General features: G+C 42.0%; 3 protein-coding genes across 3 annotated transcripts in view; 2 read left to right on the plus strand and 1 right to left on the minus strand.

Annotated features, from left to right (window-relative positions):
• Positions 1–4,739, minus strand: part of rftn1b (raftlin, lipid raft linker 1b) — an 87,532-nt gene extending 82,793 nt beyond the window's left edge. The window contains exon 1 of the mRNA XM_084472212.1: positions 4,076–4,739. The gene's annotated coding sequence lies outside the window, so the exon portion shown is untranslated. The remainder of the gene's footprint in view (positions 1–4,075) is intronic.
• Positions 4,740–16,439: 11,700 nt separating this feature from the next.
• LOC311351794 (cysteine-rich venom protein latisemin) lies at positions 16,440–18,833 on the plus strand (the record flags this gene model as incomplete). The annotated part of the gene is made up of 4 exons (XM_084471932.1): positions 16,440–16,574; positions 17,184–17,269; positions 17,720–17,802; positions 18,189–18,833. 4 exons carry the CDS (start codon positions 16,440–16,442, stop codon positions 18,332–18,334), a joined length of 450 nt encoding a protein of 149 aa, XP_084328058.1. The 3' UTR covers positions 18,335–18,833.
• A 2,878-nt stretch (positions 18,834–21,711) lies between these two features.
• plcl2 (phospholipase C like 2) overlaps positions 21,712–23,361 on the plus strand; it is a 46,131-nt gene continuing 44,481 nt past the window's right edge. Inside the window, exons 1-2 of the mRNA XM_084471349.1 lie at positions 21,712–21,998; positions 22,447–22,892. Coding sequence (XP_084327475.1) covers positions 22,638–22,892 — 255 coding nt within the window. The 5' untranslated portion in view covers positions 21,712–21,998; positions 22,447–22,637. The remainder of the gene's footprint in view (positions 21,999–22,446; positions 22,893–23,361) is intronic.

The following is a 23,361-nucleotide window of genomic DNA, read 5'->3' on the forward strand; positions in this document are numbered from 1 at the left end:
CTCTCTTCCTTTCTGTGTCCCTCTGTCTGACACCCGCCCGTCCCTGTCACTGAAGGTCTTTGATAGTCATGAGTTTAATATCTTGTACCTAATCTCAAACTCTATCCAGGGGATTTGCAAACAGAGCCCCAAAGGAATCAACTGAAAAGATAAAATCCACAACAAAATAACGTAATAACAAAAGAGAAAAATCATCAAAGCCCCTTCAGATGCGTCAGAAAATAAACAGTCCCAAACAAGTCAAAAGCAATAAAATCATGTTTTCTGGGTGTTTCTCACCGCCGTCCACATCTAAGACACACAGACATGTTTAGTTTGTATTTTTCCCACTCCCAAGTTTCTGCACTGGTTCTCTAAAAGTTCTGATGGGAGATGACCAGCTTCCAGAGAACCAGCGCAGAAACTTCGGAGTGGGAAAAGATCTCCGAAGGTGCCCCATCTACACTGTTGTGTTGGGCATTACGCCAATCAATACCTATTGTCTATTTTCTTTGACCAACCCATTACAACCCGCTTCAATGTGCCTTCCAGAAACATCCATGGTTAAGATGGTTTTTCTTTTACACTGTAGTGTGGGCGTTCTGGAAGTTTCCCCCCAGACGGGAATGGTTGTTCTAGTTTGGACTCAGCTTCTGAACCAGCAGCTATTGGAGTGCTGCCAGACCGTCTAGTATAGTCTAGTACTAGTCTGCCATAAGTCTAGTTCTACTCTAGTTCTACTCTTATTCTAGTCTAGTTCTAGTGTAGTTGTACTCTAGTTCTACTATAGTTCTACTTTAGTTCATGTGTAGTTCTACTGTAGTTCTACTGTAGTTCTAGTTTGGTTTTGTTTTTTATCTTGTCTTAGTCCCTGTGTTCATTGCCTTGGGCGTCCTCATAGCTCTATAAAAATGTGGTTTATTATGATTATTGTTGTTATTACAAACTGTTAAGGGGATTCAACACTAAAGCGGGATCCCAGACCCAGAACAAGGGACTGATAGTTAGTTCCTCTATCTGGTCCATGATAAACAGTATCGCTGGACGGAGCCCGAGGCAGAGGGAGGCAAGGCAACTCAATGTTTTAGCCAAAGCTCGGAACATGTTGTCCGTGTAGCCTCAATATATCTTTTCAGGTTAACAAAACAAGCAACAAACCCTTAAAGCATCCAATCAGTGAACCATGTCCGGAGTAGAATACAATAGCAGAGAATTTAAGCATCATTACATTGGCTGACCATGTCTATTGCTCTCCAAAATAAACACTTTGTGCTTCATCGACTTTGTCAACATGTAGAAGTGAATTATTAACATGTGGTTGGCTGCAATTCACCCTCTAAAAATGTGCATAGCCTTGACTGTGTGTGTGTGTGTGTGTGTGTGTGTGTGCTTGTGTGGGAGGTGAACGTAGTGTGTGAATTGAGGTAAGGGAGTACTCGACTGTGTTTAGTTTTATTGAGCCCTACCAAATCCCTTCCATGACGCGTCACACACACACACACACACACACACACACACACACACACACACACACACACACACACACACACACACACACACACACACACACACACACAGAAATACATATACAAACACAAATACAGCCCATCTGCAAACAGAAGCTGAATGTGTGTGTGTTTACTAACAGAGTGGAACAAACTGAGCGAACAAGATTCTTGCATGACAGACCACATCACCAGGTTGAATGGTAGGACTTCAACACCATGTTAGATGGTAGGACTACAACACCAGGTTGAATGGTAAGACTGCAATACCCACACCATGTTAGATGGTAGGACTACAACACCAGGTCGAATGGTAAGACTGCAATACCCACACCATGTTAGATGGTAGGACTACAACACCAGGTCGAATGGTAGGACTACAATAACCACAGCACGTTACAGGCTAGGACTATACCACCTACACAACGCCAGGTTAGATGGTAGGACTACAACACCAAGTTTGATGTTAAGACTTCAATAACCACAGCATGTTAGATAGTAGGGCTACAACACCAGGTTAGATGGTAGGGATACAACACCAGGTTAGATGGTAGGACTAAAAATCCACAAGAAGCAGGGACACTATAATGTTCAAAGTTGGAAAGTGTTTCCTTCTGTGTGTGTGCGTGCGTGTGTGCATGTGCGTATGAGTGTGGATGTGTGCGTCGGTGCGTAACAGAGTGTATGCGTGCATGCTTGCGTGTGTGTGCATGCTCCAGGCTTATGACCCTGCAAAACAAAGGGGTTAACACCGCCCAATGCTCAACAACCCACCAGCTGGAAGCCATTAACGTTTAGTCAGACAAGACTCTCTCTCCCTCTATCCCTCTCTCCCTCTCTCCCTCTCTCTCTATCTCTCTCTCTGGATCATACTCTCCCTTTCTGTCACCTCCCCCCTATCTCACACTCTCTCTCTCTCTCTCTCTCTCTCTCTCTCTCTCTCTCTCTCTCTCTCTCTTTCTCTCTCTCTCCTCTCAGTCTCTCTTTCTAACAGACATGCAACAGACACTCTATCTACCTTGTTCTCGCTCATATACTATGATCTATGTCTCTGTCTTTACTCACACACATACACACATCTCTCTCTCTCCTCCCTGTGTGCTGTTGTTCGCCCAGCTTGACATTCCCGTCCTCCCTCAGATTGCTTCACCCACCACTCTCTCTCTGCACACACACACACACACACACACACACACACGCACACACACACACACACACACACACACACACACACACACACACACACACACACACACACACACAGGATGAGTGGGAGGGGTTGGGTAGTGCATGCCAGACACATCTTGAAGCTGATTGGAGCCAGGTAGACAAGTCTCGCTTCACTCTGTATCCATTCATCACACACACACACACACACACACACACACAACTTCAAACCCAGCAGACTCATTGATCTGCATGATGCATACATGCCTGCATGACCATGAGAATGCGTTTCGTGCATGGGTTTGTGCTCGCCTGTGAGTGTATTGCTTTAAGTGTGTGCGTATGTATGTAGTCATGTTAAGTATTATTATTATTATATGTTTTTCAACTGATGCAAGGGTACTGTAGGTGGGACGTGGGATTTTATCTTGAAGTGGACAAAATTACTATGAGAAAAAAACAAAACGTAATTTAAAGTAAAAATATTATCAGGTTTGTTCAGTAAATAAATTATTATAGCTTGAATTGTAATGTTTTCAAACAATGCTTTATATTAATTTGTGTTTGCTAAATAAACACACTGGGAGCACAAGCAGCATTGCTGACTTTTCTTATCCACTGTTTCCTGCAGTAATAATTGTGTACAAAGGGGGCGCCGGCGTATTTATCTATTTTTTACAGTTTGCACGTGAGGTGGTCCGCAGCCACTAAAGTGGTACACCTGAAGTCAAAGGTTGGGAAACACTGTATTAGCGGATGCACACATCTGTGTGTGGTCGATGTGTATGTATATAACACACAGGCATGTGTTTGTGGTAGACTGCCATAGAGTTTGTGCGTCTCGTTACACACTGGAGCCAACTTGTGTGTTGGGCTTGTGACAGCCCATAATAAGCAAATAGCAGCCTGATTAACGCTGCTGTCAGGGTGCTTAAGAATTAGCCGCCCAGTTTACACTGACTACTGCTCACACAAACACACATTCTGCATGTTTAAACAACAATACAAACTGGCCACACACAGGCACACACACACACACAGGCACACACACACACACACAGGCACACACACACACACACAGGCACACAAACATACAAATACATGCGCACACACACACACACACACACACACACACACACACACACAGACAAACACACAGGCATGTATTAAAATACACACACACACACACACACACACACACACACGTGCTTAAACAATCACACATACAAAAAAAAACAACGAAAGCCCACATAGAAATGCTTAAATGTACATTAACACACGTACAACATACAATACAAGTTATAGACCCTTTGTCACACTCACCCCCCAAAAACAAACTAATTTACACAAAATTAAAAAAAACACACGCACGCACACACACACACGCACATGCACACGCTCGCACACGCACACACACCACTCACCTCTGGGAAGAGCGTATCCCGCGGTGGTGGAGAAGTTCAGCGGCGTGTGGTACAACTACAGCCGGAGGCAGTGTGTCCTGAACACACACACATTCTACGAGACCGCCTGACCCGCGATGGAGTGGTGGGCTCCGCTCCGCTTCCACAGCTGCTCACCCTCTCCTGGGGGGGGGGGGGGGGGGGTGGTGGTGGTGGTGGTGGGTGGTGGGCTGGTGGGTCTCCCCACGGGTCTCCTGGTACTCTGGGGGTCTCCTGGCTGGTAGCTAGGGGGGAAATCGCTGTCCTCCGTCGGGGAGCGAGGGGCTGGCTGCAGGCTGAGTTTCTCTGAGGCTGAGGAGGGGGAGGGAGGGAGGGGGGGGGAGGTTCCAGTGGTTCCAGCTGTTGGTCCAGCGATGGTGGTGGTGGTAATGTCTCCGTCAGCAGCAGCAGCAGCGGCAGCAGCAGCAGTGAGTGGTACGTGTGCTGCGTTTAGGTCATGCTCAAAGTATGTCTGCACTGATGTTCACGTGCGCGGGCACCCCACATCCTGTCAGATATCTGCTTCCTCTCCCTCTCTCTCTCTCTCTTTCTCTCCTTTCTCTCTCTCTCCCTTTATCACTCCACCTCCTCTCTCTCTCTCTCGCTACCTCCACCTCCTCCTCTGTGACGTTCACTTTGCTTCTGTCTCTTTTTCCCCCCCTCGCGATCTCTCGGTTCTGCTCTCTCTCTCTCTCTCTCTCTCTCTCTCTCGTTTGCGCGCTCCCTTGTGATTGTCTGAAGCAACTGAGCGCTCTGACCCAGTCTGTGTTCAGCACAGCCGCGCTGTACCGCTCTCGCTCTCTATCTCGCTCACTCTCTCTCGCCCCTTCCTCTCTCTCCCTATCTCTCTCTCTCTCTCTCTCACACTCTCTGGCAGCCGTACCAGTTCCAGTCGACTGACTGAAGAATCCATCTGAGGAGGCTGAGGAGACAGAGAGAGAGAGACAGAGAGGGAGAGGGCTGACAGGGGGAGGGGGGGACTCAGGGAAATACCAGAGTTAAGGGAGGGGGTGTTGTTGAAGGGGAGGTGGGGGGTGGAGGAGGAGGTGGGAGAGGGTCTTGTTGTTTTGGGAGTGAAGGAGGCAAGAAGAGACAGTGCAGTAGAAATCTACATGCATGCACACACACACACACACACATGCACATGCAGTCACACACACAGGCACGTACGCACACACATCTTGACATATAGAGTAATGCCCATCCCTACGCACACAGGTTGAGAAATACCTGCTCTGCATGCACACACGTTTAAAATTTCTAAAGATAAGAAAAGATAACAGCTCTATGTACGTTTAAAGAGTTCAAGAATCTGTAATAAGGGAATGCGGAATATAGGTTACAATATATATTAGATATTAAACCGTAAATAAACCATAATCATAGCACATTCAGGTACATACACATACACATGCATACACACTCATACACACACACACTCACTGTCTCCAACCAAATGAAGATTTTTCTACAATATGCTTGGATTAAGAGTAAGACACATGACCCCATGCACATACTTGTGTTTTATGGTTTAGGAATCTCTGTGGCTGTAACACACACCAGATATTTTTATTGTCTAAAGGGGTCATTCAAAGTACAAATAGTTTATTTGAACCTGGCGACCATGAGACATGACAATGTTTGAGGAAACATTTTTGGGAACCAGAATGGACCTCATCAAGACCTTTGCCTGCGGACGAGGGTCAGAGTTCAGGGTCATTTTATAGAAATTCATAAAAATTAAATCAATATCACTTGATAGTAAAACTGAAACTTTTACCAATACTTTGTACTTAAAATACTTAAGTACTTCTACCTCAGTACAGGATATGACGATACATCTTCCTCCAACCAGCAGATTGTTTAAGTATAGGCCCGTAATGGCTATGCGTATTTAATCTCTCCTGGTCAGGACCCCCTATAGCCCTGAATACATTATTTAAGGCTGTCTGTGTGATGGATGGCTACTCCCTCTAAAGATCTCTCTGATACAGTGCACTGATTTCTTTACTGTGCGCCCATGGGCACTCAGACTTACCGCAACAACAACAACGCACAACATCACAAAACACGCTACACACAAAACAGCCACAATGACACTGTCACCAAGCATCGCAACATGGCAGCGATAGAGGAAGGGGGAGACAGACGTCCTGACAGCAGCACACCAGCTCTGCAGCGTGATGAGGCGGAAAAGGTGTGTTTCTAAGTGCCAACTAATGTGACAACCAACATTTGACGACACATTAAACACATTAAACACATTAAACACATTAAACACATAGTGATAACTACCAAAGACACAAACACCTCAACATATAATCTGTGGTTTACCCTGGAAAAACTCACGTCACATGACTTCATGTCACATCGCAACACACCACAGCCATAACCACAGTAACACAAATGACAACACATCGCCATGGCGGCGACATCTCCACGGCAACTACAGTCAAAGGCGGTAGTTCATTGGTTCAACTGCAAGGTGTTGGTGTTAACAGACACTGCCCTTGAGTGACTGAGCACATAAAGTGTCTGTGAGGAGCACTGGACGAGCCGCCGTTGTTTCTTATTCAAAAGCCCCTCGAGTGGAGAGTGCTGCTGTGCCTTTGGGTGGTGCTCCACGGTGAAACACAACACAGGGTGGCAGATCTGGTGCTCTGATGGATGGCAGATCTGGCAGGTGGAGCGATGATAGAAAGGGAAACTTAATCAAACAAAATGACAATGTGAAACAAATGGCGCGTTTCAGAAACACATTTGGCTGATTAAAAACAGAAGATACTTTGGTTAGCGGTGTGGGCGTGGGGGGGGGGTTTATTGATTCATGCATGTTTACGTTGACATTAGGGGCCATTATTCATGGCCAGGAGGCTGACGTTAATCTGTAACACTAACCCTAAACCCACCCAGACAGGGAGAGGAGAATGAAGACAAAAACCAACTGCTTAATGAAAAGACAACATGATGGATATCAGGACGCCCTGAGAAGAGTCGTTCAGTCAAGGAGTCGTTCATTACCCTAATTATTTCGGGAAGAGCTCCATGTACCGGGACAGAAGTTCCTGGTCTTGCCTGGAGAGGGCCGTGACACCTGGCTGTTATGTCTCAAGGTCAGTTCTTGTCCATGGCTTCCGTCCATTTCCTTCGCCAGGAGAAACAGTGGGGAACTTCAAAAGGAATAATAACTACACAAATCTAAACCGCAGGTCGGACATTGATGATATTTCCACAACCACCACCCCTCACATCAGTCCTTTCTCTTTTGAAATGGAGGCCTAATCAGAGTCCCCCCCTTACCTTAACCCTGACGGCCAGGGTAAAAGCAACCAACGCACATCCATTTTGGAAGGATGTTTTTCAGCACTTTCATTCCCGGCATCACAGGATGTAGTTGAGTGGAGACAGGAGGACCCATTGTGGAATAAATCCCTTTCAAACAGCCCTGAACGATGGGTGAAGGTCCGGATGAGGGGTTAGGGTGAAGGGGGACAGATGGTAAATGGTCAGTGTTATGGTTAAGGTCAGGTGGAAGAGGGGTTAGTGCTGAAGGTTAGGGGTAAAGGGTTATAGCAACCTTTGGTTTAGATTGATTGCTGACGTATGAGCTGTAGATATTTGATGATACATTTTTCATTTTCAGAAGAATTATGTTAAAGGAAACATGTATATCAACATATTAAACCAACCAAAGTTTCATAGCCATAAGCAAACTATTACTTCCTACCTCATTGGGCTATATTGATTATATGGGCAGATGTTGATTGGGTTCAAACCATCTGGGGGGGAAACAGATGTTACTTCAGATCAACAGCAAGATCTACAACTTCTAACAAGATGTAAGAATTTGGGGATGCCAAAGTTTCCAGCCCCAAAATTGGTGTTATGGGTCAAAAAACAATGGAATGGACTGGGTTATGGTGAAGGTCAAGACAGTGCACTAGTTGAAGTTAAGCGACCACTTTCGATTCTGTTGATCAAAATGCCACTGCCCACAGGTATGGTTTCCAGATAATACCAAAATAAGTTAAGTTATCCTTTATTGTCCCTTTTTGGGGAAATACTTTCTCTGCTTTTGACCCATCCGGGAGCCGGTGAACACACCCGGAGCAGTGGGCAGCTGCAGTGCAGCGCTCGGGAAGCAAGTGGGGGTTTCAGGTGCCTTGCTTAAGGGCACCTCATCCGTGGATGAGGACGTAGGAGAGTGCTGCACAACTACTCCCCCTGTCCATATTTTTGCCTACTGGTCAGGATTCAAACCGGCCACCCTCGAGTTACCGGTCCAACTCCTTAACCAGTAGGCCATGGATGCCTACACAAATATGCTAGACAAAGATAAAAAAATGTAGGCAATAAAATAACAGACAAGTAGCTCAAGCCTACACTTGACTAGGCCTTCCCCCTACTCAAAATAGAAGGATTTTGTTTTGTTCTTTGTCCTGACTGTGAATTCTTGATGGCTCTGCCACAGCAGCCACAAAGGGCCCGTTAGCTGAGTGATTTCTGACAATGGCTTCCCAGAAGAGAAGTCTTCAGAACCATCCACATGGGACACATTAAAACAGACAAAGATGGGTAGCTAGTCATTGTGTTGTTTATGCAAGATGTTGTTTGTGAAGCACCAGATTACAGACACAAATAGTTCATGGCTGGTGCAGACAGTTGATGGAACTGCATGCAGTCAATACAACGTGCCCATCATTGTTATTCATAGATTTTTAATGTTCAAAGGCTCCTTCAGTTGCTGATACACTCACTACTGGGTGAAAATTCAGATGCAGCTGAAGTTAACCTAGGTGCAGCAGTGCCCTCTAGTGTTTCTCTAGTTGTCGCTTTCTCTCTCTCTCTCTCTCTCTCTCTCTCTCTCTCTCTCTCTCTCTCTCTCTCTCTCTCTCTCTCTACCTCTACCTCTCTACCTCTCTCTACCTCTCTACCTCTCTTGAGCTCACACCCTCACTGTTACTTTTTCTCTGTCTCTCTCTTCCTAGTTCTCTCCTTCTCTAGTTGTCACGTTCTCTTATCAAGTTCTCTCTCTTATGTCTTTCGAGGCTGGGAGGAGGAGCAGGAGGGGGCGGGGGAAGAAAACTCTACAATATTATGAATATGCACGGCAGTGCTCATTTAAAACGCTTGGTGTCAATGTTACATAATGTACCTTTTTAATGTACCTTTTTTTCTGTACTTTTTTTCTAACCCATATCAATAGGTATTATTGTGCATTGATTTCACACTGCTGTGATCAATCTAAAACACAACCATCAAAAGTTATATGTTTTGGACCTATGAGGTCATATGGGGTTCATACTTCACTCACAAGCTCAAGCTACAGCGGACAGCGTTAAGTCTAGGGTTTCAAGAAACCCTTTGCTTCACATTCTAGGAACTAGGTGGACATGAAACTACTATGGATGCAATTGTTTGGCTTTACGTTACGCTTCGGTTACACCGTTTAGAGACGTTGAAGCAGCAAGTTAGTTTCACAGAAAGCAGAGGGAATTAGTGGAGCAGCATTGTCCTATCGGTAGTTTCAACTAACATGGGGATGTGAATAAGAAATGTCTAGGTTTACTACTAAACTAATCAACAAAACACGAGGAGAATGAAGCCCGATTAGATGCAGGCTGGTTATTGCATCCTATAACCGAGATCAACAAAAAGCTATGGCTATGGTTAAGTGAAGCCTACCTTTATTGTGAGTCAAGGTGAATGATATTAAAGTAAGATAACATTACTGCCTCAGTGACTGAACCTAATGACGGCGCGTCTGAAGGTGAATGTTGGAACTATCTTTCCATTAGATAACAGCTTTTACAACAACACACATTCAAATTACACTAACTCAAAAGTGACTCATGTCCAAATTGCATGCCAATTGTTGATGTGTTTGCATATAGCCTAAAGGAGAGTATCGACACAGATCAGTGAGAGCAAACACCTATACTCCCAATTAAAGTTTGTTGTTGTTTAACCATGACCTTCAAGTTTTGGACCATCGTGTGCAAAGTTCCAGGTTTAGTGTGTAAACAATCAAGAAAGTGTTAAATGTGTTAAGATTTGTTTCTGAAATTGGTTGTGAAGGGTTGTTAGACAACAAAACTATGGGAACTGAATGATAGTTGGAACTATCCTTCCATTAGATAACAGCTTTGACAACATCACACTTTAAGCAAGTGCTTCAACCTAAACCTTTTTCGATCAGTACTATTGATAAGAAATGTCAATGTATAAATTAAGATGACAACCTGTTTTTTTTTACCTATATCTGTATGTTATGTTGTGAATCTATGTGATCGAAATCAACTAAACTAAACTAAATACACAAAAGTGACTCATGTCCAAATAGCATGCAAATTTATGATATTTTTGCATATAGCTTTTAGTGTGGACCGATCCATGAGAGCTTAAAGATTGCATGTTGACTTGAATTGCATATGTAACTAAAGTGGAGACAGAGGTATACACCCCTGTTTGTCTTGCCATATACAATCTATGGTCTTACCGCTATTTTAAAACTACTGGCGATAGTTCAGTGTTATCAACGTCTTCAAGATTAAAAACAATATCAGATGAAACACTAAATGTACTGTTAAGCAGTTGCTTTCGTCCAGAGTATACCTTTTTATAGTGGAGCATGTAGAGATAGGCGTCTTGCTCCACTCAATGTTTTTCAACCTGTACGCACACCACTGAAGGCACTTGAGGGTGGTGTGTGAGATCTTTTCCCACAATGTCTTTCAGTAATTTGTGATTAACACAATAAGCAGCTCTGCTGACTTTTGTCTTTGTGATGTTTCCCACAGGCTATGGCCTTCTTGCACCAACTATTGTGTATAAAGGGGGCGTTGGCAGTTGGCACTCTGCTAAACCACTGCGTATCTTGAAATACGTTGTCCTATTTATTTGGCAGATCCTCTTCTTTTACCTCTAATTTGTTGTTTTTGTCTTTTGTTTTTTTAGTTCTGTCTTGTTTACAAGTGTCTTTGACGTAAACTAAATATGTCAAAATAAATCATATGAATACCATTTATATAAGAAACATCTGCATTCAATGTCGCAACAAAACAGCTTTTTGAAGTCATTTCGCTGAAGTCATTGACTGTGTGTTCCATTATCATTCCAAATAAAGTCATAGCTTCTTGAGGCATATTTGTTCAGCATGAGGATATGCATGTGGGAACAAAGGTTCATGTCTGTTAGTTAAAACGTTTACGAGATATGCTTGTTCAAAGTTTGCATTTTTGGACTGTTGCTATAGCGCTACCTTCTGAACAACTTTTGTATTGGACTCAAGATCATAGGAGTCCATTTTGATGTTGATATGAGCATTTAAGTCTTTTCGCGTTTTAAACCACACCCCTTTTAGAAGTCAATGGCTCCTGGGTGCTTTAATCTTTATTGTACAGACTTTCTTTTATGTCAGATTAAAGACATTGGTCTCCTGATGATATGTGCCAAAGGATTTGTGGAAGTAAAAAAACCTAAGATCCTTAGGGAATTGAGTGTTTTTAATAAAGTTCAAGATAGTCGTAAATCTATCCAAATAAAGTCACAGGTTCTTGAGGCATATTTGTTCACCATGAGGATATGCGTGTGAACAAAGTTTCATGACTGTAAGTCAAAGCGGTTACGAGATATGCTTGCTATAGCGCCACCTTTAGGCCAATCAGTGTGATATTTGCTCTCTCTGTTAATCTTCAGTCAGCCTCTACAGCTGTAGTAAGTTTCATAAAAGGGTGGGACCAGTGTTTGTATTTGGCTTTCGCCCAGACCATAATCATTAATATCAATATATCTCAGATGCAATGCAGCCATAGACTTTTCTTCACCACTAACTGTGACAGCCAAAGCTACTATGCACTGGGTAAACAGCAGCACATAATCCAAGTCATTAGCTACACCCCTAGGCCCACAGAACCGTGTTTACCACTTGTCAGCCTCAACGAATGCTCTCCTCATCCCAGGGCCGATCTGTGAGACTCTGCACTACTTTCTATTGTGTGACTTAAGCCTTATGTCTGCGTCGCGGCCCATTAGTCGTGTGGAGGGCGGGAGTATTGCCATGACGGTAATCGGTGGCGTCTACTGCCGCTATATCAGGGGGGAGAGCGAGTGGGGGAGGGCTCAGACGACTCATGAACAGGTATGATTAGCCCTTCGCTCATCACATATCAGGTGGGGTACTTCCCTGAAGAACGCCAACCCAATATTTTTAAATGCCCTGTGCAGCTTTAAATATGTATTTTGAAAGGATCCAAGAATAGGTTTGATTTTGTGTATCTATGCTTTTCTTTTATTATTTGAAGTGTAATGTAAACATTGAGATGCAACATGGAAAATTTAACTCCTTGGACTAGGTTAAAGCTTTTCAATTTGAAATACATTTGTGCATTACAAAATCAGAACTTGGCATGATATTAATCACTTATATGATGGTGAATTTACAATTTACCACAGACTGATATGCTATAATTAATATAGTCAATCAGTCTGTGGTTAAATCTTAGCGATTTAGATAAGAATCACATGTTGCGTTGCATGCCTTTTTTCACATCTGCACTATCAGTTCTAAATCAGTGATTTTCTAACAGTGTTCTTCATCAATCCCCAGAATATTTAGCCTCCTCCACTCCTCTGCTATAATGTTAGTGTTCGTGCTGTCCGTCTTGACACTGCACAGTGTCCACACAGCTTGCAACGTGGTAAGAAACACACACAACAAGTACAGAAGGTTAAGAACTCCTTCAGACATTTGTTTTGGTGTTAAAGGAGATGTTTTTATACATACTGCACATCATTTAATTATACATTGTATGTATTATATTCAAAACCATTCATTGGCCTCTTATATTGGACACGCTTTATTAATAGACATAGTTTACATGGAGATTGACTCTGTTTGTATGTGCACTGATACTCATTATATACTCATATACAATGCTTTCACTGTCCCTTATATACTCATACTGTACTTATACTGTGCTGTTTACTGTATCTTTATACTGGTATTTTGATAACGTTGAACTGACACACTGTGGTATATGTTGCCTTAATTTTTTTCTGTTACTTTGTCTCATTGCCTTCTAGTCCTAGTTCCTCTAAGATGTCAAACACTGACACTGTCCTCCTTTTTTTTTGTCATTGCATTGTTCTCTGGCTGGCTTGCTTTGATCCTGCGCTACTCGTAGCCAGGTAGGGAGAATATGCCGCACATTAAATAATCACCATGTTTACACTATACGCTACACAATAATTACTCTTCACTCACCAAAGGCGGTTACTTATGCCACATCACAAGCACTCTATAATGATCATACTTATACATGTGGCTTCATGATTACAATGTAAATGTTTGTGGCTTTTGTGTGTGTACATTACAACGCTCATTCATAACATATTCATGTCTTATAATAGATATTTATTTTATAATAGATTATAATATTATAAAATATTTATTTATTTATTAATATTATATTATATTAATAAATATTATTAATATAATATGATAAGGCAAGATGGCATACTCATGTGATATAGACATAAACTAAACCATTTCAGCTTACTTCTCTCCCCTCTCAATGCTGTGAGCATTTGCATCAATGTGTCCACGGTGCATGTCAATCATAAAATAATGCATGTGGCCACATACATGCATTCACACATGGCATGTACACATTTGTAGGGATTTGCCCAACTGACCCGGCGATCCAGACCCAGATTGTGGACACTCACAATGCGTTCAGGAGAGCGGTCCAGCCGCCTGCAGCCAACATGTTGAAAATGGTACGTTCCTCTGGCCCAGGAACTAATATTATACTAACATCATAGTGCATGTGAAATAAGGTATTCACAGTGTAACTGTGGATACCTATTGTTATTGTAGGAATTATAATTTATTTGGGGATGCCCATATCTCAGCGGTGGAATGGTAAAAAGTTTAGAAATTTCTCCACCATATTTAGATCCCGGAAGAGCAGGTCAAAAGGTCTGGTGCCGATTCTCCCATAGGGGGTGCTTTAATTTACGATCAAAGTCAAATGAATGATCAGCCCGTATGGTGTACGTGCATTAGTTCACATGCTGAACATTTTTGCCTCTTGGACCCAAAATGTCTGTTTAGGAACTGAAGAATTGCCATGAACATAGCTCCCTTCATATGTGTAAAAGGTTTTGTGTTGATATCTCATTCCATGACGTCACAGTGTGACCAGGGGACTTATAATTTATTATAATAAATTATATATATATATATTATATATATATATATAATTATATTATATTGATATCTTCTGTCCTATTTGAGTGCCAGGGGGGTGTGGTTCACTCAAGTAATGACCTTCTATTTAAACACGCACAAAATAGTTGAAGGGTTGCTTTTAAACACTTGACAGTGATTGCTAAGTCAATACAAAAAACACACATCAGTAGGTTTAAACAAAGGTGATACACATACTGTTAACTTAACAATAACTTAACAATTCAACAATTCAATGTTGAAAGGTCAATGGTACATAAAACAAAAAACACTATAGCAAAGACACAAAATAAATTGAATAATACAGATAATGATAATATTTTTTATAATTTATATAATTTATAATATTACATATTTAAGTGGCAGGATAGTCTAACCCCTACCTGCTCCTTAAATACATGTCACTGTATTCACTGTCTAACCCCTACCTGCTCCTTAAAGACCTGTCACTGTATTCACTGTCTAAGCAAGGGGGAGCCGATATGTCGATTGCGATCGTCCATAGAATGATGAGCATTTTTGAATGTAGATAGATCATTTTGACCAGGTCATTATGAAAGTAGCTTGCAAGCCAAAAAGGTGGGGCCACTCCTGGTCTAACCCCTACCTGCTCTTTAAAGACCTGTGTCTATATTCAATGTCTAACCCCTACCTGTTCCTTAGATGACTGTGTCAGTATTCACTGTCTGTCTTCATGTTGTTATAGGGTGTACAGTATACTTTAAAGCATATTCTCTTTCTTGGAAGATCTGGAGTGATGACGTGGCAGCCATTTCCCAGGCCTGGGTGGACCATTGCATTATCAACCACGGTCCAGCCAGTAAAAGAATGTTGAACGGTAAATACAACCCTCTATCCTCCATGCTTCTATCTTCTCTCTTTCCATGTATACCGAAGAGGTATATTCCGCCTCTATTCCCTCCAGCTTTCCTGGTATCGTTTAGGACTACTGAAACAAGACATATTTAATTATATATAACACTCCGTCCTTCGGAGGAGACGTAAAAACAAGGTGCTGACTCACTGAGGTCATAAAAGATCTCAGGGCACTTATCGCAAAGAGTAGGGGATCCCCCGGTGTCCTAGCTAAAACTGCCCAACCAGGCTCATTCAATCTGGCCCCCTAATCATCCCCCTGTATAATTGGCTCATTCATTAATTCCCTCACTCTCCACCTCAAGCTGGTGTGTGGTGAGCGTTCTGGTGCAGATTGGCTGCCGTGCATCACCCAAGTGGGTGCTACACATTGGTGGTGGTTAGTGAGGTCCCCCCTTCACTGTAAAAGCGTCTTTGCGTTTCTAGAAAAGCGCTATATCAATTCAATCAATTATAATTATATATAACAGTTATATAACATTTTATAAATGATTATTAATAATGTGGACGTGATGACCAAGGCAAATACTGTAGATATATTACTGAAACGCTTCCTTTGATAACAGCAAATAGCAACAATTTACAATATCAATAATATAGTGCCAGTATTTTTCATTATGTAATATTAATATGACATTGATGAACAAGCAAGATGTGTAAAAGTCATACAATCTGGAATCACAGCTCTCCTTTATCTGTGTTATGTAATAAATCATCTCTCCATCTTAACGCCCTTGGCCAAAACTGAGTGTATCTTATCTGACGGTATTTGATCTTTGATCTTGATGGTATTTGAGAATAAACACACATGCTGCGCTACGCTACAATTTCTTATCAGGCAGGGCTTTTTTATCCAGGGTATATGAACTCAAGTTGAAATAACTGGAGTAGATTTAGTTTATACGAAAACAACCCATGCACGCAGACACACACACACACACACACACACACACACACACACACACACACACACACACACACACACACAGGCACAAACGAATGCATGTACGAATGCAGGTGTGAATGCATTCACACCTATCCACACACAGACACCCATACACAAATACACACACACACACACACACACACACACACACACACACACACACACACACACACACACACACACACACGGATGAACATGTAGACCACTGCACACCTACACACACATACACCACAGACACCTAACGAGTCTCTCTGGGCCATGCAGACTATGAGATGGGGGAGAATCTCTTCTTCTCGACCAGTGCAAGCGACTGGACCACAGTGGTCACAAGCTGGTACAACGAGGTCAGCCACTACAAGTACCCCAACGGATCGACGGATGGGGAAGCCGTTGGCCACTACACACAGGTATCATTGAGTAGCTTTTGACCTGGCATTCTTCAGTCACGTGTGCTCATTCATTTGTTGAGATGAACACGTGTGCACAGCACAATCAACAAAAACAAAATGAGAACATGCACTAGTAAATGCACCAGTACAAGGCTGGGTCACGGTGGGTCTCTACCTCAGGGATGTAGCCTACAGAGTCCGCCCGTCGCCCACAACGTAGTAGTACAATATTGAATCCGACATTGAGCGGATTTAAGATGATACATAAGATGATAATACATCATCTCCAAAGTAAAGGCCCCCCAGAAGTAACTGAATTTGTGGCGAGAATAACCTTTGGCGGTCCGTGCGCATAATCCCTAACGCAGAACCACCTAGCACGTACCTCGCCCCGGCCATGATTCAACACACTAGTTGAACTCAGCTTTAACCCCACTGTGCAAACACATTCTGATTTAGCCACAGCTGTCATGAATTCCAACTAGCCAACATCAAACACAGCCAGCGTTATGTAAGCGCTGTTTGTTGTGGGCAAAGAGACATATTACTGATTATTCAGGGAACACTGAGCGGCTTGTACGTGTGTGTGTGTGTGTGTGTGTGTGTGTGTGTGTGTCTTGGCCCCAGGTGGTGTGGAACAGCTCTTGGCAGGTGGGCTGTGGAATGACCAAGTGTGGGAGCATCTACTTCTACGGCTGCCAATACTACCGAGCGTATGTTGGACACACGTTCGAGACCCTGTTTAGTATTGGAGTTATTGAGCAGATGCTTCCAAGTGAATTCAGACACATGTCGGTGGTGAACTTGAGTTGGAGGTAGAGTGCAGGGTGTTTAGCTGAAGGAATATTGCCTGTAGTTTTGCCAGTGGACATTGGGGCTAGAGTCAGCTGTGAGGTACCATATCCTTATATAATATCTACTTACTTTACTTACTATATACTATCTATACATTATAGCGACTACACTATCCTGTTATTGTTATTATTTCATGACTTTGTATGTATGTGTGTATCTATCTATATATCCTTCTATCTATATATCCATATAGATATTTAGTTATCTTTTAACATCTGTTTTTACTTCCTATAACTGTACTGTATTCTGCTGTGGCACCCTAATTCTTGTCTGGGATAAACATCAAACTTTCTATCTCTTTCTTATAGGGGTAATTTTGTAGGATGTCCTCCATATAAAGAAGGAACTCCCTGTGCTTCCTGTCCAGAAAACTGTGAAGACAAACTCTGCAGTGAGTGTACATTTTATGTATTTTAGGATCACAAAACACTATAGTACTATACTGTGGGGGGTGGGTGGGTCATTTCTTCTCACCCCTATGGGTCTACAAAAATAAACATCTACTTTTACTATTTCTAATTTAAAAATCAAGCAGATACGTTCATTGAAATTGACCTACAGTGATTGTCATTAAGGAACAGGTAGTAAGGGCATCTTGCCCAAGGATTTCTAACAGGTAGACTACAGACATTTGGCGTTTGAATCCCTTTTGGCTGGCTTTTCCCAAAACACTACACTAACCCCCCCACCTCCTGCTCTCTACTTCAACTATTGTGTGTGTGTGATTTAAAGTGGTCAGTTCTCATCAGCATCTTCCTCCCCTCGCTCTGTTTCCAGCCAACCCGTGTCCATATATAAACAAATACCTCAACTGCCCGGCTCTGAAAAAAGAGGATGGGTGTGGCAACCACTGGGTCAATTTATGGTGTCCGGCCGAATGCAAGTGCCCCACTGAGATCATCCCAGTATACAGGAAGAAATAAATCCCCCCTGATGCATGAAATCACTGAAATGTGTGTGTGTGCTAGAATCGGATCAAGCAATGTATAGCTCCTTTGTGATGATGTAGTGAGCCATATCTATGGCTATAGTATAAGCTTTATTCTCTGTTGATGAATGATAAATCAACCAATACATTTTTACCTTTCCACTTCAGACAAACTTTGTCACGTGTTTCAGACAGGACGGCCAATTTGACTGAGTTTAGAAAATATTCTATATGTTTTAAGACAAAATGAACAGGCAAATGGTTAAGTGCATTTTAAATTGTCCTCTCTGGGTGAGGATTATCATTTTAGGTTAAAATGTTTTCTTTGAATCTTAAAATCTTTTTAAATCTTTTCAACAAAACAATGACAATAATTACATGTGGTAGGTATCTACCAGAAAGAGATAATTGAAGGGTTATTAGGTCATTTAAAGTGGTGATTCACTTTAGATTCTCTCACAGACATATTGAGTGTGCTTCTTCGTAATGATCAAACAAATGCTCACAATCCCATCAATCCCTCCCATCAATACAAAGTCTGTAATGTGTTTTGATCTTTTGTCAATTTGACTTTGATTATAAAGGAATAAATGAGCAGATGCAGATGTGGTTTGCTGTTTATTCTATGTAGGTTGTTCAAATGTGACTCAAGGTACTTTATCAAGATTACAGCTCAAGCCGATCACAATGGAGAATACTCCTGACAGTAATCCATTACCGTCAGTAGGTGGCTCTATTGTATAACACAATATTGATTAAAGAGATTTACAGTCAAGTCAGTGTTAAAAGATTCACACAATACAGCTCACAGACTTTACAAACTGAACAAATAAAGAAATGAAATGGCTTGTAACTCTTATTTGAGGCTGTTTTTTTTAAATTGTCACTTGAACACATAAGCACACACACACACACACACACACACACACACACACACACACACACACACACACACACACACACACACACACACACACAAAGCACTGTTTTGGTCTTCAATATTTTTTACAGGATACATACAACAATTTTACTCATTAACGATATTTCCCTTCTAATTAGCACCAGGTGACACTCAATTAATAGAGGAAGGAAGGAATCCTATCTGGGACCTGGCAGGCTGGCAGGTAGGCTATTTACCTAATCTCCCAACATATAATTGGATCTTTTTTTAACATCAGTTACTCTAATCCTTGCTTCTGATCATTTAACATGTCTGAACATCTGATAGACTAATGAAATTGATGACAAATGTTGGCTGAAGATAGAGGTTAATATAGGTTGGATATAGGAAGACAAAGTTAAATAATTGTCCCCCATACACACCCCTGTTTGACAGTGAGATTATTCTGTCTATTATGTAGTTTGGTTTTCTGTTTCACCCGGAATCCTTGGAGCCCTGTTCTAAATACAGGCCTACTTTGAGTGTAAGTGCAGTGCTTCACTTAAGTCCTTTGGAGAGGAAGATGTTTACATGCTGCTCTGGATCTGACCTTGCTAAGATCTGACGAATGGAGTTTTGAATTTTGATGATGGATGATAAAATAAACCATGTCTTGAATGATGTATAATCGATGTGATCAAATGGACAGTATTCTCTGCATGTTTGTTGAATTCTCTGTAGGGGTTCAGAATTCGCCATCAAATTAGATGTTATTCAGGCGAATATCTTCCTAGGTGTCGCTGGATAAAGGGTTTATAGTTTCATCATGTACAGCAAGGTGTCAGCAACACAAAAGTGAATGGATATCGGGTAGCCTCAAGGTACCGTGCATCTATTATTCTAGCTGTTACTCTACCCGCTTGGGCAACAGGTCAGTCATAACTGTCGCTGTAGGTATTTTCAGTGCTATTGGCTATAAATCAATCCATCCTTTTTTTGGCTACTTGGAATGTCTTTATGCAAAAACACAAAAAAGAGTGAAAGACATTTAGAAAACCAAAACTGTATTGCTTACTTTTGGTAACATGACAGTGTGCAGTTGTATTGCCAGTTTACATTTGGATACATACTTTGTCTGTAGGAGTGATAGCCTTGTTTTTGTTATCAAACAAGGAGAAAAACTACATAACTAACATCTCCAAGCATGGATGCATTAAAGAATGCCAACCCAGCGAATGGCAGTTCAAAGATGAGGAGAATTGCACTCCCTCATCTTTGAACAGCCATTCGCCACACGCATGGATGAAAAAGTTAAACTCATCCATTTTAATTGAATCCTCTTAATACATAGGATATTTTCATGGAAGGACAGAGCCTAAGCTGGTCTTCACTATAGGCTATATAAGTTAAGAGTTAAATCCATCTGTCTTTGTCACTGGCTTATTATTTGTTGATAAAAAATATTTTGGATTAAAAATACTTTAAAATAATAACTCTGGCTTGTTTCTTCAAATTTCCTACCCTACCCTTAACAATAACTTGATTTGAGTCGTAACCGCCAGCATGATCCTTTAAAGTGAAGTAGGCCTATGTGCGTTTTATTGCTCATTTACAATTTGAAGTCTGTTTCATCTGCATGCGTTACGAATGCACTACCTGACAAGCAAACTGCCAAAATCAACAACACGTCTGTAATTTAATCCATGTCTTTACCATATTAATTCTCGGCTGTTTTAGTGGTAAGCGTAGTCTTTGTGAACTTGTGGTTTGGTATCACTATTAGGCTACTGCATACAGTATAACAAATAAATAGCCTATAGTGTTTACTTTAGTAAACAATAATTCATAAATAAACAAAGCTAGAAAACCCTTTGTCAAAACAGTATTGCTTTATCTATAGTAATTTCCCTCAGGAATAACTGGAAACTGGAAATATTAATGTCAAGCTTACTTGTAGCCAACTCTAGCCATGTGCCTTTTCCAAGTATAATTTGCTCCAGATTTCGCCTTCTGGCTGTCTTGACAGTGCAAATTAAGTGTGGAATGGGCATTTTCTTGACTTGTCAGTTCAATGTTTGTTTTTTATACAATGATTGATCCCGCACTTTGTTGTCCGTCGCTCATTGGTTGTTCCAGCTCTTCTCGTCTAGCGCACAGATGGAGTGGTCTAGACGAGATACCCAACCAGATATGTGTTTCCATCACTCACAAAAAACAAACAAAAAAGACATGTATCATTATGCAATATGAAACATTATGCAAGATAGTGGATTAACAATGTTTTACTACATTCTAACGAAATTACTAATTATGTAATGTACTAATAGGCCTAATTGTTTTTTTTGCCGTGAGAAATTGGATGTGTGGCGTGTGCGCGTGTGTAAACAGGCAAAAACGTGTGTCACACGGTGAAACCGTGAGAGTTGGCAGCTCTGCCTTTAAGAAAAAAAAATCATTAAGACACAAGTTGGTTTGCAACTGGTGATGCTGTGAGTTCCACTGAGGAAACTAAACTACCTAGCTGGCTAGCCCTCAATAGCCTAATAGTACAAACTACAAGGCTAGCGCCTATTGGCCTAGTATAATATAAACTACGTAGCTACAAGACTACTACCTATTAGCCTAGTAGAAGAAACTACCTAGCTCCAAGGCTAGCACCTCTTAGCCTGGTAGTACAAAGCAGAAAGCCCTCACGTCCAGCCGCAGCAGTCCGCACTCAGCCAGCAGGAGCGACTTATGGACCGCCGTGTCTTCTCCAGAGTGACAGAGCCCCCGAAAGGCAAGTTTTGACTGTTGTTTATGAACTTTGCGAAAAACAACAACAACGCGATTTTCTTAAGGAAAATAGCGTTGTTGTTTTTACCGAGTAACTGCTACCGAGACGTTAGGCAAATATAACGTTACTAAGGGAAACACGTAACTACGACTAGGGTGACCCAAACACTCTTACAGAGTGTAAGAGTGAGATGATTAGAAACTTGTTGATAAGAATAATGCGTCATTTGAAAAAGAGGCAAGTTGCTCTTTCGCTGTGCATTCTGCGTAAATGTATGCAGGAAGAATATTGCATTCATCGTAACATCCGCTTCCAATGTCAGCGAAATCATTAAATAGTAAGCCTTGTGCTCGTCCACTCCACGCGTTTCTTTTAACTGCAAGACGCTGAATATCTGTTACTTCTCTTGTCCTTTAGCGTCAATACAATAATCGCTGTGATTTGTTTGCAGCGCACAATGCACGGAGAAGACGCTACCTGATGTGCTTCTGCTACAAAAGATGATATGGACTGATTTTCTGCACATGTAATAACGCCACGCCGATAGGCCAGGCAGGGAATTGAAGGAAAGCCAAATACATCCCAAGTCTTTCCCCACACCGGAGATTGACAGCTAACGTTAGTCCGTGTGAGAGTGTGCCTATGGCCGAGTCTGGGGAGAACGACAGAGGACTGCCTCCGTCGAGTACAGGGGATCCTCCCGTGCCTAGCGACGAGGGGACCGGCAAGACGCATTGCGAAGCGTCGTTCTTGAACGGGGACTGTGGGATATCCGCAAACATGGTTGGGTCTGGTTCCATCGCTGAACCTGGCAGTCAAGCTGGTCTTGATGCCGCCAACACATCGGTCGGAATGGATGCCAAATCTGGAATACCACGCCGTAGCAGCATTATAAAGGTAAGCGGTCCTGGCCGTCAACTGTATAATATGGGTTCCTGCGATTCAGCGTGCATGTCTGGGAGCACCCAATCCTACGCATGCAGAATAACCGATCTTGTTTCTTAAAACTCTATAGGGTGTTTCCCCATTTTCAGCAACCTCGCCCATAGAAACATGGTAGTGACAGTACAAATGGGTGGTTTGCACAATCTAGGCCAGTAATGAGATCATCAGCAGCACCATATCCTGTTTTCGATGTTGAACATTATACATTCGAGTCATTGTCTTTACTAGTTTAATACAATTTCAATAGATATGATACATATAAACATGTGGGACACACACACACACACACACACACACACACACACACACACACACACACACACACACACACACACACACACACACACACACACACACACACACACACGTTTCTGAACACATTAAGTTACATTGTGTTATTATGAAAACAAAAGTCTGGAAA

This window comes from Micromesistius poutassou (genome assembly GCF_964030765.1).
Source record: "Micromesistius poutassou genome assembly, chromosome: 8".
In the NCBI taxonomy this organism is placed as follows: domain Eukaryota; kingdom Metazoa; phylum Chordata; class Actinopteri; order Gadiformes; family Gadidae; genus Micromesistius; species Micromesistius poutassou.